Consider the following 15,940-nt stretch of genomic DNA (forward strand, 5'->3'; position numbering starts at 1 on the left):
CTCCCCCCTTTTCCTCGTGATAACTACCGTGGTACCCTTCCCCCTTTTCCCATGTGATAATTACCTTGGTACTCCCTCCCCCCTTTTCCCACGTGATAACTACCGTGGTACCCTTCCCCCCTTTTCCCATGTGATAATTACCTTGGAACTCCTTCCCCCCTTTTCCCATGTGATAATTAACTTGGTACTCCCTCCCCCCTTTGTCCCATGCGATAATTACCGTGGTACCCCCTCCCCCCTTTTCCAATGTGATAGTTACCGTGGTACTCCCCTCCCCCTTTTCCCATGCGATAATTTCGGGATTCGAACAAAGCTGGAAAGAAACGACATGTGGTTTTCTCCCTCGCCACTGAGAAGCGAGGCTCGGCTGACGGTGCAGGCTGCGCATCCTATCTCGACAATGCCGACAACATATCCCGTTCCCTCGATTTTCACTTTCGCCTCTGATAATACCTCGGAGCGCCAGTCCCGACCTTTAAACGTTTTTTGTAGAAGGGGGCAATCCGCGCGGTATACACTCTTCTTATAAACGTTTACTGCGCGCTGCCATTTATCGTACAGGCAACCAACGAGCAAGCGCTCTACCGCAGAAATTACATCCCCCCAAAACCAGTTTTTTCATCACCCTCCCCGTAGACTGTAAGGTAATGGCGGTCGATTGGGAAGACGCGTTTAAGAGTCTATAATAGTTCAAGGTGGTTTTTCGGTTTCCTTAAATAAAAATACCAATTTAATCACGAAGATAATATAAAATACGAGAATGACATATTCTATTAATTTCTGTTCTGCAAAATAACATTCATGGGTATTTTTTATGATTTTGCGAATTTACATGACTTTTGATGACTAAACTACCCCAATATTTGATATAAATTTCCTAAAATAAACACATTTGAACCTCTTTAAATCATATTTCCACTATGGACCACTAATTCCATAATTTTAAAGATTTATGTTAGTCGTGTTTTGCTTAACTATTTCACCTTTGATACTTTCCGTCTATCAAACGATAGGAAGCTTAGGGTACGTTCAGTAAAGCTCAGCAGAAGAAAGCTCGATATCTTACCGATTTTTAACCACCACGTTCTGTCGTCATATTGACGTCAAAACTTATTGAACGCTTTTCGTTCAGTCATCGGTGTTTTTCAAAATGGCGGTAAATTATTTATCTGGACCAGAAAATCGGAAAAAGAGAAAACTTTTGTATCTGATAATAAATGAAATTGCCAGCGATGAAATTGTTGACGAAGCTGCTTTAGACTTTAGTGCTTTTCCTTCTTTTTCAAAGAAAATGAAACAAAGCGCGCTAATTGCAAAAATGTTATTAAATAACACTAAGCCTCGGTCCACTCGCTTGAGAATTGCAGATTATGTGGAAAGAACAGTGCCTTATTACACAGACCAGGATTTTAAATCTCACTTTAGAATGAGCAGGACTGCTCTTGAAGTACGTTTAATATTTTTTCACTATATTTTGTTCACCTCTGTAAAGGCTATGCTGAATAAAAGTCAGCTTTCAGTTGGCACAAGCTTGCTCAATGCCTTCAGGGAATATTGAAGCCTCTACGAACATGAAAAAATTGCGTAAACAAATACTAATTTTAACTTATTTCCATTAGAAATTAATCAATATCTACGGAGCGGCTATAACAACTGAAAAAATGTATGTCACTGTCGCTATAGATAAAAGGATATTAGTTTCATTGTGGCTCTTGGCAACACCCGAATCTTTCAGAAGTATTGGAGATCGTTTCGATCTCTCAAAGGGAAATGCGCATTATGTATTTATTGAATTTGTCAGAATTATATCAAAAATGAGACAAAAATACATTACGTGGCCTACAGACGAAACGATGGATACATCAATGGTATTTTGTGAATCAAAGTACAATTTTCCGGGAACCGTTGGTGCCGTAGACGGTTGTCATATTGATATTAAGGAGCCAATTGAAAAGAAACACTCTTACTACAATCGTAAGAAGAGAACTTCGATATTATTACAAGGTAATTTAATATCTGCTTGCACCGTTGTTAAAAATTAAATAGCGTGTGTTCATATAGGTATTTGTAACGAAACTCTGATGTTCATCGATTGCTGCGCCGGATGGCCCGGATCTGTTCATGATGCCAGAATGTGGCGTTCCAGTTCCATCTACAAGTGTCTAAAAAATGGGTCAAGGAGTGTTGGCAATGGCCATTTGCTGGGTGACAGTGCCTACCCACTTGATTTATTCATTATAACTCCTTTTAAAGATAATGGCCATTTAACTGAAAAAGAAAAAAATTACAGTTCATGTCAAAGTTCCGCTCGTCAAATGATAGAACGTTGTTTTGCTCTTTTGAAAGGTAGATTTCGAAGATTAAAATATTTAGACATGTCATTAATAGCTCCAGTTTCTGAAGTCATCATGAGTGCTTGTGTATTACACAATTTTATTTTAATTGATGATGGTGACATTAATCTTGCCCCACCAACAGCTGATATTGCCGAAGAAGCGGAGATTGCAGCACCTGAAACTGTTAAAAATAAACGAAGAGCTATTTCTGATGCATTAAGGGTACGAAGGCACAGAGATACACTGTAAGTTTGTAAAATACTACTAGTAATAAAAAAAGTTTATACCAAAACCAGTTTATTTTTTAATCAACAAATCACATGTTCATAAACGAATTAACCATTTTTGTTAGAACATCATTTCTCGTATCAAGCCTTTTTAAGATTTCAGCTTGAAACTCTCTGTTTTGATCTAAAGTCTTATTTTTTAACTCTTTATTTTGTTCTAAAGCATTTTTCTCATTTTCATCATTTTTCTTGGTCCATTCAACAAACCAATTAGGAACTGTAAAATGCTAAACGTAAACCAGGTGTATAAAAACGCATGTTTAATTTTTATCTACAAAAACGCAACAAGTGATTTTAACCCATTTTTTAAAATTAATACAGCTATAAGAAATACAAGGTCAAATATATATTTAGAAATACCCCGGTGTAAAATTTAAAAAAAATACTCTCTATTTTCTATGCTGGTGTCAAATTATTTAATGAAGTTTATTCGGAAGTAAAAAATCTCCAATCACTTGCGTCGGTTAAAAAAAAATTAAAAATTTATTGTTAAATGACCTAATTTAAAAACATTTTTTCCCTATTACTTTTGTTTGGTAATTGTTATTTTAAAAAAATACTCATTTATTGCATTCTATTTATTGTATGTTGATAACAAAATAATTGCATATTTACCAACCGGGCTATAAGTCACTCATGACTTGGCCCGTAACCAAATATTGTAAATTTACTACGAATTAACAACAATAAACTTGAAACTTGAACTTCTTCATTCCTTTTCGTTTTTCTTTTCTTTCTTTCTTGAATGGGAATGGTTTTGTCAACCTCTTCAATTATATCTATCCTTTCGGATGATGTAGAAGGAGAACTAAGTAATGGTGATGAGATTGACGATGATGATCCTGAATGAGATATTGATGGTGAACTGACACTTGACGACTCTAAAATTAAAGCGTCCCACATTAAAAACCATGAAGTTTAGTGACCAGGGTCGGTTGGAGGACCAAGCAAAAATGAGTCAGGATTATATTCCATTTTTGATCAGACCAAGATTACAACACTGAAAAATATCACTTCGTCTCTCGTGACGATACAACTCTGAGGAATCCGGGAGAGATCAGAAATGGAAGATGTGAATCAGTCTCAAAATTGCTCTTTCTCTCAATTGAAGACTGTTTAAATATTTGGAGCAATTCAATGGAAAACAGTATAAAAAACTAAGGCTGGGCGAATAACCGAATAATTCGATATATTATGCAACGAATATTCGATAAGGTAATATTTGCATTAAGCCTAACTATTCGGTATTAGATTCTAAAACTACAATTCATCCCGATAGGCTAAAAGTGCTATTCGCCCAGCCTTAAAAAAAGTTATTTAAATGCATTTATAAAAAGTTGTAATTACTTGAAGATGATTCGCCAATTGAATTTATCAAGTTAACTGGTGAAATGGCATGGTCTGTATTGAAAATTTCATCTATTTCATCAAAATATATCCATGTTTGTTTTCCTCTTCCAGTTTTACTGGCCTTGTCTTTCACTTTCTTGTAGCTATAAGGAACATAATATTATTAGACCCCATTTTTGCTGTAAAATGCTAAACAACACTGAAGTCAAAATGCTCAGCGATGATATTGAAATCGCATTCAACGTTTCTGAGTTGTTCAACGCAGTCAAAATGTGTAAATGCTCACAGAATCTTAGTTTTAACTTACGTTCCTTTTAAGTTTCTAAATTTTGTATCACAAACATAACCCTTTTCTCTCATTGCTGAGGCAATTTTTTGCCACACTTTCTTTTTTTTTTCTTGAATTTTCTAGTTCATCTTTGTGGGTGCCAAATAAACTTATAATAATAATAATAATAATAATCAGCTAGGCTAATACCCAAGGCACCACCTTAGGCCTAAGTCATCGAGCGACTTTTAAAGCCTTTAATTCAGGTGGCCGGGTTACAATGCGTAGGAGGGTGGTGGCAAGTAAAGTAGAATTGGGGTCCCATCTTGTAGATGAAACTGTAATTGGAAAAACATTACTTAATAATTTTTAAAACTCAAAATACATTAAAATAATTTAATGATTTTACCATCCGAATCTTTATCGATTTCACTTCCTTCATCTGAATTCAAAATATCTGTTTTATTCTTTACAAAAGAACTTTTACAACTTTCATTTCCAATTGAAACGTTGCTATCTTTCCCAATTGAAACGTCACTTTCTTTTCCAAATAGAACTTCGCTTTCTTTATCAAATGGAACTTCGCTCTCCATTTCCATTGTGCCTTTTCTTAGCGGCTTAATCCCAATTGTTTTTGCCTACTCAAGGCAAAAATTTGCAAAGGCCGCATCTGTATCATAAATAATTCGATTAATTAATATTGGTTTAAAAAAAGCACATGCTTGATGCACACAATGAAAATGTAAACAATTGGTACCAAGGCTTAGTGTTTCACAAGTGAATACATCTTCATGGGAATAAATTAAAAATAAACTCATAACTGAAAGTTTAAACAATATCATACCATTTAAAATTCTTTGATGGTCAGCTGGTCTAACTGCAATTAAATAGCTTTCTCCATTATTATCTACAAGTAGCACTTCGACCATTTCGTTCGACGCCATTTCTCCTTTAAGCTACAACTACGCGTATTACGTTACGCTATCAAAAAAACCGACTATATCTTTCGGTGACTTCGCTGACTCACCGATTACTATCGTGACGTCAATACGAGAATCTAAAATTGCCGTTCAGTAAAACACCGCTGACATCGGTTACTCAGCGGACTCAGCGCTGAGCGTTATTGAACGTAGCCTTTGTATAGGGACTTGGCAGCATGACGTAGATAATACGTCACCCATGCATTTTCCAATTGGAAAAAAATGTATACCAGCATGGCGGCCATGGCCAAAGGTATGGCGTGACGTCATGCTGCCAAGTCCCTATTGGTGGCCACTCTTTAACAAAGGATGTTAAATTATATATCATACGATAGGAAATTTAATCACATGGGCACAACAGCCTTTGTATTGGTTTGCCCACCCGCGTATCCTGAGGGTGGGCGGTGCCCACTCTTTAACATAGGATGGTAAATTCTATATCAAACGATAGGAAATCACATGGCCTCATCAGCTTTTGTATTAGTTTGACTATCTGTATCTACTAATGGTGTATGGGTTTGCCCACCCGAATACACCGATGTGGAACTAATATGACGGTCTTGTTTACTTTTGTTTTCTTTTTGTCAGCTTCTTGGCTTTGCAGATAGTTTTTTTTTTCAAATAAATAAATAGTGTTGCGAATGGCGGTAGTGTCATTACATATTTCGTCTGCTAAGAATTGAGTTATAAGAGGAAAAAGCTGAAGGAAAACAATTTAATTGTTTAAAAATTTAGCAAAGAAAAACAAACAATTTATAAAAAAGATTAAGAAAACAAAATACATCTTAGAACCACTACTTAAGAGGAAAGATAAAAACAACGTCTTTCGTAACTTTCGTTCTAAATTGAGAGGTGTCGTTCTAAATTGAGAGGTGTCGTTCTAAATTGAGACGTGTCGTTCTAAATTGAGAGGTGTTGTTCTAAATTTTGAGGTTTAATACTTTGCTACCGCCTAGAACAGAAATTGATTGCTACGAGGACTGATCTAAAGGAAAACTCTCGATCTTCGGGAAAACAAATTTATTTGGATCAAAATGAAACTGAATGTTTTGGTAAGAATAAAGCAAGCAGTCTCGTTGAATTTATTTATTTACTATTTATGTCTGAAAAAGTCAACACGTCTTAATTCAGAAGATATGTTCGCGTTCATTGAGACACCCTGGTTGTTATCTCCAATTGGCCGACCTCCCAATTCTTCTAATTTGACGACCGACGGAACACCAACCAACTCCAAGTAGTCATAAAAGGGCTCTTTTTTGATGTCGCTGACATCGACTGATAGTCTTTCAGTGCCAAGGACCACTTCCCTCTTAACGGGTAGGGTCGCGGTTGGGTTAAGGTCAGGGTGGGGAAATTCGTGTTGTACGACGTGGGCGGAGTCGGGGATTTGGGTGCCAGATTGAATAAATTCATTTGTCACGCGTCGAAGCTGCACCGAGCAAGCACGAACTCCCCATTGACGACAAAGGCTCTCAGTCAGCCGTGGTCGTGACGGTGTTCGGTGTCTTGGATCTGATTCGTGACCGGTCGAAGCGCCACTTTGGTTTCCGGGATGACCATCAAATCGTAGGAAAACATGGAGGTTACTTTTCGTGGCGAAGTTATGGTCGTAAATTAGGCCTTTGTGCGGCCTTGCCCTCTGAGCGTAACGAGCTTTTTCTTGGTGAGTTAAATTTATCTCGTGTCTGGCCCAGTGTCCGCGCTTTGGACAACCGGGTTTTTCGTGCACACGCAAAATTACACTGGTCACATTGAAATGGTTTTTCACCCGAGTGAGATCTTTTGTGGATAATCAAATTGCATTTTTGTGCAGACGCATAATTACACTGGTCACATTGAAATGGTTTTTCGCCCGTGTGAGTTCTTTTGTGGATAATCAAATCGGGTTTTCGTGCAGACGCGTAATTATATGAGTTACATTGAAAAGGTTTCTCGCCGGTATGTTTTTTTTTGTGAACAATAAAATGTCCCTTATGGTTCGTGGTATAGACGCACTCACGAGGAGTGTACCCGAGGTGTAAATCACCGATTTTGATGAAACTCGGGGAGTATGTAGATCTTAGGGTAACTTGAATTTTCACCAAGGGAAAAGTTACGCTGGGCTTCCGTTTTGCTATGGCAACCGAAAATGTTTTTGACAACTTAAAATGAAAAAATCTACATTTAAAAAAGCATGGGATTTTCTCGGTGAAAAATTTTGAAAACTCCAAAAAAATTAAATAAATAAATTTCAACTAAAATGCTAATTTGAACAATTTTGGGCGAAATTCACAAGTTTAGGTAAACTTAAACAAAATTTCGGTAAAATTGAGAAAACTTCATTGAATTTGATAAATAAAGGAATATTTGCAAATAGGGTATTGTCAAATAATTTTTTTTTTGAAATCGACAAAAATTGGCTAAATTTACCAAAATTGGGTAAAATGACCTAAAATGTTTAAAATTTGATACAATCGGTTTTAACCAACTAATATCGTCTAAAATGGGGTAAAATGATAAAATTTGGGTAAAATGATAAAATTTGGGAAAAATGATAAAATTTGGGAAAAATGAAAAACTTTGGGTAAAATACTCAAAATTCGTCCAAATGACGAAAATCGGGTAAAATTGTGTTAAAACAACTAATATCGGCTACAATTGGGTAAAATGATAAATATTTAGGTAAAAAAACTAAATTACGGTATAATGACCTAAAATGTTTAAAATTGGATTAAATCGTGTTAAACAACTAATATCGACTAAAATGGGGTAAAATTATAAAATTTTGGGGGTAATTTGAGAAAATTGAGTAAACCAGCCAAAAATTAATAAAATTGAATAAAATTGTGTTAATCCAACTACTATCTGATAAAATTGGGTAAAATGATAAAATTGGGGTAAAATAATCAAAATTCCCCCAAATGACAAAAATTGGGTAGAATTGTGTTTAAACTACTAATATCGGCTAGATTTGCGTAAAATGATAAACTTTGGGTAAAACAGCCAAACACGTAGCTAAAAATGATTAAAATTGAATAAAATGAATGAAATTTGGCTAAACAACTGGAATTGGGGTTAAATAAATTAATTTGACTAGAATCGCGTTGAGTTAATTAAAATGAACGAAATTGGATAAAAGAGCAGTATTTACTTAGATTAAATAAGTTTCGACTAGAATCGTCTTAAATCAATTGAAATTGGCTAAAATAAATCTGTCAAACTACCGAAAAAGTGATGGAGGACATAAAGTAGATAAACTGAAGAAAACCTACAAAATAAGGTTAATTAGAAACTAAAAGGTTATCGATTTCGTTGTAATTTCCTAAACCCTAATTAATAACGAAAACTACTATAACTTAAAGATTTTTTCGTTAAAAACCTCCCTTTCGTTCACATCCAAAATACCCCAATTATGAAAAAACATACATCAACGTCAAATTTTGGCTGTTTTACCCAAATTTATCGTTTTACCCAAATGTAGCCGATATTAGTAGTTTTAACACAATTCTACCCAATTTTTGTCATTTGGGCGACGTCTGATTATTTTACCAAAATTTTATAGTTATACTTAAATTTTATCATTTTACCCAATTTTATCAGATAGTAGTTGGATTAACACAATTTTATTAATTTTTGGCTGTTTTACTCAATTTTCTCAAATTACCCTCAAATTGCTATAATTTTACCCCATTTCAGACGATATTAGTTGTTTACCCCGATTTAATCCAATTTTAAACATTTTAGGTCTATACCCAAATTTAGTTTTTTTACCCAAATATTTTTCATTTTACCCAATTGTAGTCGATATTGGTTGTTTTAACACAATTTTACTCAATTTTTTTCATTTGGACGAATTTAGATTATTTTACCCATATTTTATCATTTTACCCAAATTTTATCAATTTACCCCAATTTTATCATTTTACCCCATTTAAGACGATATTAGTTGGTTAAACCCGATTGTATCAAATTTTAAACATTTTAGGTCATTTTACCCAATTTTGGTCTTTTTACCCTATTTTGGTAAATTTAGCCAATTTTTGTCGATTTCAAAAAAAAATTATTTGACAATACCCTATTTGCAAATATTCCTTTATTTATCAAATTCAATGAACTTTTCTCAATTTTACCGAAATTTGGTTTAAGTTTACCCAAACTTGATGAATTTCGCCCAAAATTGTCCAAATTAGCATTTTAGTTGAAATTTATTTATTTAATTTTTTTGGAGTTTTCAAAATTTTTCACCGAGAAAATCCCATGCTTTTTTAAATGTAGATTTTTTCATTTTAAGTTGTCAAAAACATTTTCGGTTGCCATAGCAAAACGGAAGCCCAGCGTAACTTTTCCCTTGGTGAAAATTCAAGTTACCCTAAGATCTACATACTCCCCGAGTTTCATCAAAATCGGTGATTTACACCTCGGGTACACTCCTCGTGAGTGCGTCTATACCACGAACCATAAGGGACATTTTATTGTTCACAAAAAAAAAACATACCGGCGAGAAACCTTTTCAATGTAACTCATGTAATTACGCGTCTGCACGAAAACCCGATTTGATTATCCACAAAAGAACTCACACGGGCGAAAAACCATTTCAATGTGACCAGTGTAATTATGCGTCTGCACAAAAATGCAATTTGATTATCCACAAAAGATCTCACTCGGGTGAAAAACCATTTCAATGTGACCAGTGTAATTTTGCGTGTGCACGAAAAACCCGGTTGTCCAAAGCGCGGACACTGGGCCAGACACGAGATAAATTTAACTCACCAAGAAAAAGCTCGTTACGCTCAGAGGGCAAGGCCGCACAAAGGCCTAATTTACGACCATAACTTCGCCACGAAAAGTAACCTCCATGTTTTCCTACGATTTGATGGTCATCCCGGAAACCAAAGTGGCGCTTCGACCGGTCACGAATCAGATCCAAGACACCGAACACCGTCACGACCACGGCTGACTGAGAGCCTTTGTCGTCAATGGGGAGTTCGTGCTTGCTCGGTGCAGCTTCGACGCGTGACAAATGAATTTATTCAATCTGGCACCCAAATTAGAAACTAAAAGGTTATCGATTTCGTTGTAATTTCCTAAACCCTAATTAATAACGAAAACTACTATAACTTAAAGATTTTTTCGTTAAAAACCTCCCTTTCGTTCACATCCAAAATACCCCAATTATGAAAAAACATACATCAACGTCAAATTTTGGCTGTTTTACCCAAATTTATCGTTTTACCCAAATGTAGCCGATATTAGTAGTTTTAACACAATTCTACCCAATTTTTGTCATTTGGGCGACGTCTGATTATTTTACCAAAATTTTATAGTTATACTTAAATTTTATCATTTTACCCAATTTTATCAGATAGTAGTTGGATTAACACAATTTTATTAATTTTTGGCTGTTTTACTCAATTTTCTCAAATTACCCTCAAATTGCTATAATTTTACCCCATTTCAGACGATATTAGTTGTTTACCCCGATTTAATCCAATTTTAAACATTTTAGGTCTATACCCAAATTTAGTTTTTTTACCCAAATATTTTTCATTTTACCCAATTGTAGTCGATATTGGTTGTTTTAACACAATTTTACTCAATTTTTTTCATTTGGACGAATTTAGATTATTTTACCCATATTTTATCATTTTATCAAAATTTTATCAATTTACCCCAATTTTATCATTTTACCCCATTTTAGACGATATTAGTTGGTTAAACCCGATTGTATCAAATTTTAAACATTTTAGGTCATTTTACCCAATTTTGGTCTTATACCCTATTTTGGTAAATTTAGCCAATTTTTGTCGATTTCAAAAAAAAATTATTTGACAATACCCTATTTGCAAATATTCCTTTATTTATCAAATTCAATGAACTTTTCTCAATTTTACCGAAATTTGGTTTAAGTTTACCCAAACTTAATGAATTTCGCCCAAAATTGTCCAAATTAGCATTTTAGTTGAAATTTATTTATTTAATTTTTTTGGAGTTTTCAAAATTTTTCACCGAGAAAATCCCATGCTTTTTTAAATGTAGATTTTTTCATTTTAAGTTGTCAAAAACATTTTCGGTTGCCATAGCAAAACGGAAGCCCAGCGTAACTTTTCCCTTGGTGAAAATTCAAGTTACCCTAAGATCTACATACTCCCCGAGTTTCATCAAAATCGGTGATTTACACCTCGGGTACACTCCTCGTGAGTGCGTCTATACCACGAACCATAAGGGACATTTTATTGTTCACAAAAAAAAAACATACCGGCGAGAAACCTTTTCAATGTAACTCATGTAATTACGCGTCTGCACGAAAACCCGATTTGATTATCCACAAAAGAACTCACACGGGCGAAAAACCATTTCAATGTGACCAGTGTAATTATGCGTCTGCACAAAAATGCAATTTGATTATCCACAAAAGATCTCACTCGGGTGAAAAACCATTTCAATGTGACCAGTGTAATTTTGCGTGTGCACGAAAAACCCGGTTGTCCAAAGCGCGGACACTGGGCCAGACACGAGATAAATTTAACTCACCAAGAAAAAGCTCGTTACGCTCAGAGGGCAAGGCCGCACAAAGGCCTAATTTACGACCATAACTTCGCCACGAAAAGTAACCTCCATGTTTTCCTACGATTTGATGGTCATCCCGGAAACCAAAGTGGCGCTTCGACCGGTCACGAATCAGATCCAAGACACCGAACACCGTCACGACCACGGCTGACTGAGAGCCTTTGTCGTCAATGGGGAGTTCGTGCTTGCTCGGTGCAGCTTCGACGCGTGACAAATGAATTTATTCAATCTGGCACCCAAATCCCCGACTCCGCCCACGTCGTACAACACGAATTTCCCCACCCTGACCTTAACCCAACCGCGACCCTACCCGTTAAGAGGGAAGTGGTCCTTGGCACTGAAAGACTATCAGTCGATGTCAGCGACATCAAAAAAGAGCCCTTTTATGACTACTTGGAGTTGGTTGGTGTTCCGTCGGTCGTTAAATTAGAAGAATTGGGAGGTCGGCCAATTGGAGATAACAACCAGGGTGTCTCAATGAACGCGAACATATCTTCTGAATTTTAGAACCAAACCTACTAAACACGAAGTTTTTCTGTCAATTTAATTTTTCGTATTTGTTCCCAACTAATTAAGACGTGTTGACTTTTTCAGACATAAATAGTAAATAAATAAATTCAACGAGACTGCTTGCTTTATTCTTACCAAAACATTCAGTTTCATTTTGATCCAAATAAATTTGTTTTCTTAATCTTTTTTATAAATTGTTTGTTTTTCTTTGCTAAATTTTTAAACAATTAAATTGTTTTCCTTCAGCTTTTTCCTCTTATAACTCAATTCTTAGCAGACGAAATATGTAATGACACTACCGCCATTCGCAACACTATTTATTTATTTGAAAAAAAAAACTATCTGCAAAGCCAAGAAGCTGACTTGTGCGCAAAAAAAAGAAAACAAAAGTAAACAAGACCGTCATATTAGTTCCACATCGGTGTATTCGGGTGGGCAAACCCATACACCATTAGTAGATACAGATAGTCAAACTAATACAAAAGCTGATGAGGCCATGTGATTTCCTATCGTTTGATATAGAATTTACCATCCTATGTTAAAGAGTGGGCACCGCCCACCCTCAGGATACGCGGGTGGGCAAACCAATACAAAGGCTGTTGTGCCCATGTGATTAAATTTCCTATCGTATGATATATAATTTAACATCCTTTGTTAAAGAGTGGCCACCAATAGGGACTTGGCAGCATGACGTCACGCCATACCTTTGGCCATGGCCGCCATGCTGGTATACATTTTTTTCCAATTGGAAAATGCATGGGTGACGTATTATCTACGTCATGCTGCCAAGTCCCTATACAAAGGCTACGTTCAATAACGCTCAGCGCTGAGTCCGCTGAGTAACCGATGTCAGCGGTGTTTTACTGAACGGCAATTTTAGATTCTCGTATTGACGTCACGATAGTAATCGGTGAGTCAGCGAAGTCACCGAAAGATATAGTCGGTTTTTTTGATAGCGTAACGTAATACGCGTAGTTGTAGCTTAAAGGAGAAATGGCGTCGAACGAAATGGTCGAAGTGCTACTTGTAGATAATAATGGAGAAAGCTATTTAATTGCAGTTAGACCAGCTGACCATCAAAGAATTTTAAATGGTATGATATTGTTTAAACTTTCAGTTATGAGTTTATTTTTAATTTATTCCCATGAAGATGTATTCACTTGTGAAACACTAAGCCTTGGTACCAATTGTTTACATTTTCATTGTGTGCATCAAGCATGTGCTTTTTTTAAACCAATATTAATTAATCGAATTATTTATGATACAGATGCGGCCTTTGCAAATTTTTGCCTTGAGTAGGCAAAAACAATTGGGATTAAGCCGCTAAGAAAAGGCACAATGGAAATGGAGAGCGAAGTTCCATTTGATAAAGAAAGCGAAGTTCTATTTGGAAAAGAAAGTGACGTTTCAATTGGGAAAGATAGCAACGTTTCAATTGGAAATGAAAGTTGTAAAAGTTCTTTTGTAAAGAATAAAACAGATATTTTGAATTCAGATGAAGGAAGTGAAATCGATAAAGATTCGGATGGTAAAATCATTAAATTATTTTAATGTATTTTGAGTTTTAAAAATTATTAAGTAATGTTTTTCCAATTACAGTTTCATCTACAAGATGGGACCCCAATTCTACTTTACTTGCCACCACCCTCCTACGCATTGTAACCCGGCCACCTGAATTAAAGGCTTTAAAAGTCGCTCGATGACTTAGGCCTAAGGTGGTGCCTTGGGTATTAGCCTAGCTGATTATTATTATTATTATTATTATAAGTTTATTTGGCACCCACAAAGATGAACTAGAAAATTCAAGAAAAAAAAAAGAAAGTGTGGCAAAAAATTGCCTCAGCAATGAGAGAAAAGGGTTATGTTTGTGATACAAAATTTAGAAACTTAAAAGGAACGTAAGTTAAAACTAAGATTCTGTGAGCATTTACACATTTTGACTGCGTTGAACAACTCAGAAACGTTGAATGCGATTTCAATATCATCGCTGAGCATTTTGACTTCAGTGTTGTTTAGCATTTTACAGCAAAAATGGGGTCTAATAATATTATGTTCCTTATAGCTACAAGAAAGTGAAAGACAAGGCCAGTAAAACTGGAAGAGGAAAACAAACATGGATATATTTTGATGAAATAGATGAAATTTTCAATACAGACCATGCCATTTCACCAGTTAACTTGATAAATTCAATTGGCGAATCATCTTCAAGTAATTACAACTTTTTATAAATGCATTTAAATAACTTTTTTTAAGGCTGGGCGAATAGCACTTTTAGCCTATCGGGATGAATTGTAGTTTTAGAATCTAATACCGAATAGTTAGGCTTAATGCAAATATTACCTTATCGAATATTCGTTGCATAATATATCGAATTATTCGGTTATTCGCCCAGCCTTAGTTTTTTATACTGTTTTCCATTGAATTGCTCCAAATATTTAAACAGTCTTCAATTGAGAGAAAGAGCAATTTTGAGACTGATTCACATCTTCCATTTCTGATCTCTCCCGGATTCCTCAGAGTTGTATCTCCCGGATTCCTCAGAGTTGTATCGTCACGAGAGACGAAGTGATATTTTTCAGTGTTGTAATCTTGGTCTGATCAAAAATGGAATATAATCCTGACTCATTTTTGCTTGGTCCTCCAACCGACCCTGGTCACTAAACTTCATGGTTTTTAATGTGGGACGCTTTAATTTTAGAGTCGTCAAGTGTCAGTTCACCATCAATATCTCATTCAGGATCATCATCGTCAATCTCATCACCATTACTTAGTTCTCCTTCTACATCATCCGAAAGGATAGATATAATTGAAGAGGTTGACAAAACCATTCCCATTCAAGAAAGAAAGAAAAGAAAAACGAAAAGGAATGAAGAAGTTCAAGTTTCAAGTTTATTGTTGTTAATTCGTAGTAAATTTACAATATTTGGTTACGGGCCAAGTCATGAGTGACTTATAGCCCGGTTGGTAAATATGCAATTATTTTGTTATCAACATACAATAAATAGAATGCAATAAATGAGTATTTTTTTAAAATAACAATTACCAAACAAAAGTAATAGGGAAAAAATGTTTTTAAATTAGGTCATTTAACAATAAATTTTTAATTTTTTTTTAACCGACGCAAGTGATTGGAGATTTTTTACTTCCGAATAAACTTCGAATCCCGAAATTATCGCATGGGAAAAGGGGGAGGGGAGTACCACGGTAACTATCACATTGGAAAAGGGGGGAGGGGGTACCACGGTAATTATCGCATGGGACAAAGGGGGGAGGGAGTACCAAGTTAATTATCACATGGGAAAAGGGGGGAAGGAGTACCAAGTTAATTATCACATGGGAAAAGGAGGGAAGGGTACCACGGTAGTTAGCACGTGGGAAAGGGGGAGGGGGTACCACGGTAATTATCACATGGGGAGGAAGGACCTTACTGGGGTGGTTCTACTATGGGGAAAAGAGTACCATGGAAATTATTCCCTGGGATAAAGGGGGATGAAGCCTTACTGGCGGGGAGGAGGCCTTACTGGGGGGAGGTTTGACTATGATGTAAAGGGTACCACGGATATTATCGCTTGAAAAAAGGGTCGGGTGCCTTAATGCGGTGGTTCGACTATGGGGAAAAGGGTGCCTTTAAACACACCACTAGCTGAGGGCCCGCCTGTAAGT

General features: G+C 35.8%; 2 protein-coding genes across 2 annotated transcripts; one reads left to right on the forward strand and one right to left on the reverse strand.

Annotated features, from left to right (window-relative positions):
- Positions 1–2,888: 2,888 nt before the first annotated feature.
- On the reverse strand, positions 2,889–5,263 carry LOC149935068 (uncharacterized). Its single transcript, XM_090181542.1, has 5 exons — positions 5,086–5,263; positions 4,651–4,911; positions 4,281–4,579; positions 3,971–4,116; positions 2,889–3,504 (listed from the first exon to the last, which is right to left on the reverse strand). The coding sequence occupies exons 3-5, from the start codon at positions 4,331–4,333 to the stop codon at positions 3,254–3,256; spliced, it is 450 nt and encodes a 149-aa protein (XP_090037668.1). The 5' UTR covers positions 4,334–4,579; positions 4,651–4,911; positions 5,086–5,263; the 3' UTR covers positions 2,889–3,253.
- A 7,929-nt stretch (positions 5,264–13,192) lies between these two features.
- On the forward strand, positions 13,193–15,405 carry LOC149935069 (uncharacterized). The gene is made up of 5 exons (XM_090153861.1): positions 13,193–13,370; positions 13,545–13,805; positions 13,877–14,175; positions 14,340–14,485; positions 14,976–15,405. Exons 3-5 carry the CDS (start codon positions 14,123–14,125, stop codon positions 15,224–15,226), a joined length of 450 nt encoding a protein of 149 aa, XP_090009987.1. The 5' UTR covers positions 13,193–13,370; positions 13,545–13,805; positions 13,877–14,122; the 3' UTR covers positions 15,227–15,405.
- Positions 15,406–15,940: the final 535 nt, after the last annotated feature.

The sequence above is a fragment of the Leiobunum rupestre genome, chromosome 7 (assembly GCF_980474605.1).
Source record: "Leiobunum rupestre chromosome 7, qqLeiRupe1.1.hap1, whole genome shotgun sequence".
Lineage (NCBI taxonomy): Eukaryota > Metazoa > Arthropoda > Arachnida > Opiliones > Sclerosomatidae > Leiobunum > Leiobunum rupestre.

Coding starts and splice junctions, on each gene's coding strand:
- LOC149935068 (XM_090181542.1), bottom strand. CDS start 4,333: ATGAGAGAAAAGGGTTATGTTTGTGATACAAAATTTAGAAACTTAAAA. Junction 4,117..4,280: donor TTTAGAAACTTAAAAGGAAC/GTAAGTTAAAAC, acceptor TGTTCCTTATAG/CTACAAGAAAGTGAAAGACA. Junction 3,505..3,970: donor AATTGGCGAATCATCTTCAA/GTAATTACAACT, acceptor CTTTAATTTTAG/AGTCGTCAAGTGTCAGTTCA.
- LOC149935069 (XM_090153861.1), top strand. CDS start 14,123: ATGAGAGAAAAGGGTTATGTTTGTGATACAAAATTTAGAAACTTAAAA. Junction 14,176..14,339: donor TTTAGAAACTTAAAAGGAAC/GTAAGTTAAAAC, acceptor TGTTCCTTATAG/CTACAAGAAAGTGAAAGACA. Junction 14,486..14,975: donor AATTGGCGAATCATCTTCAA/GTAATTACAACT, acceptor CTTTAATTTTAG/AGTCGTCAAGTGTCAGTTCA.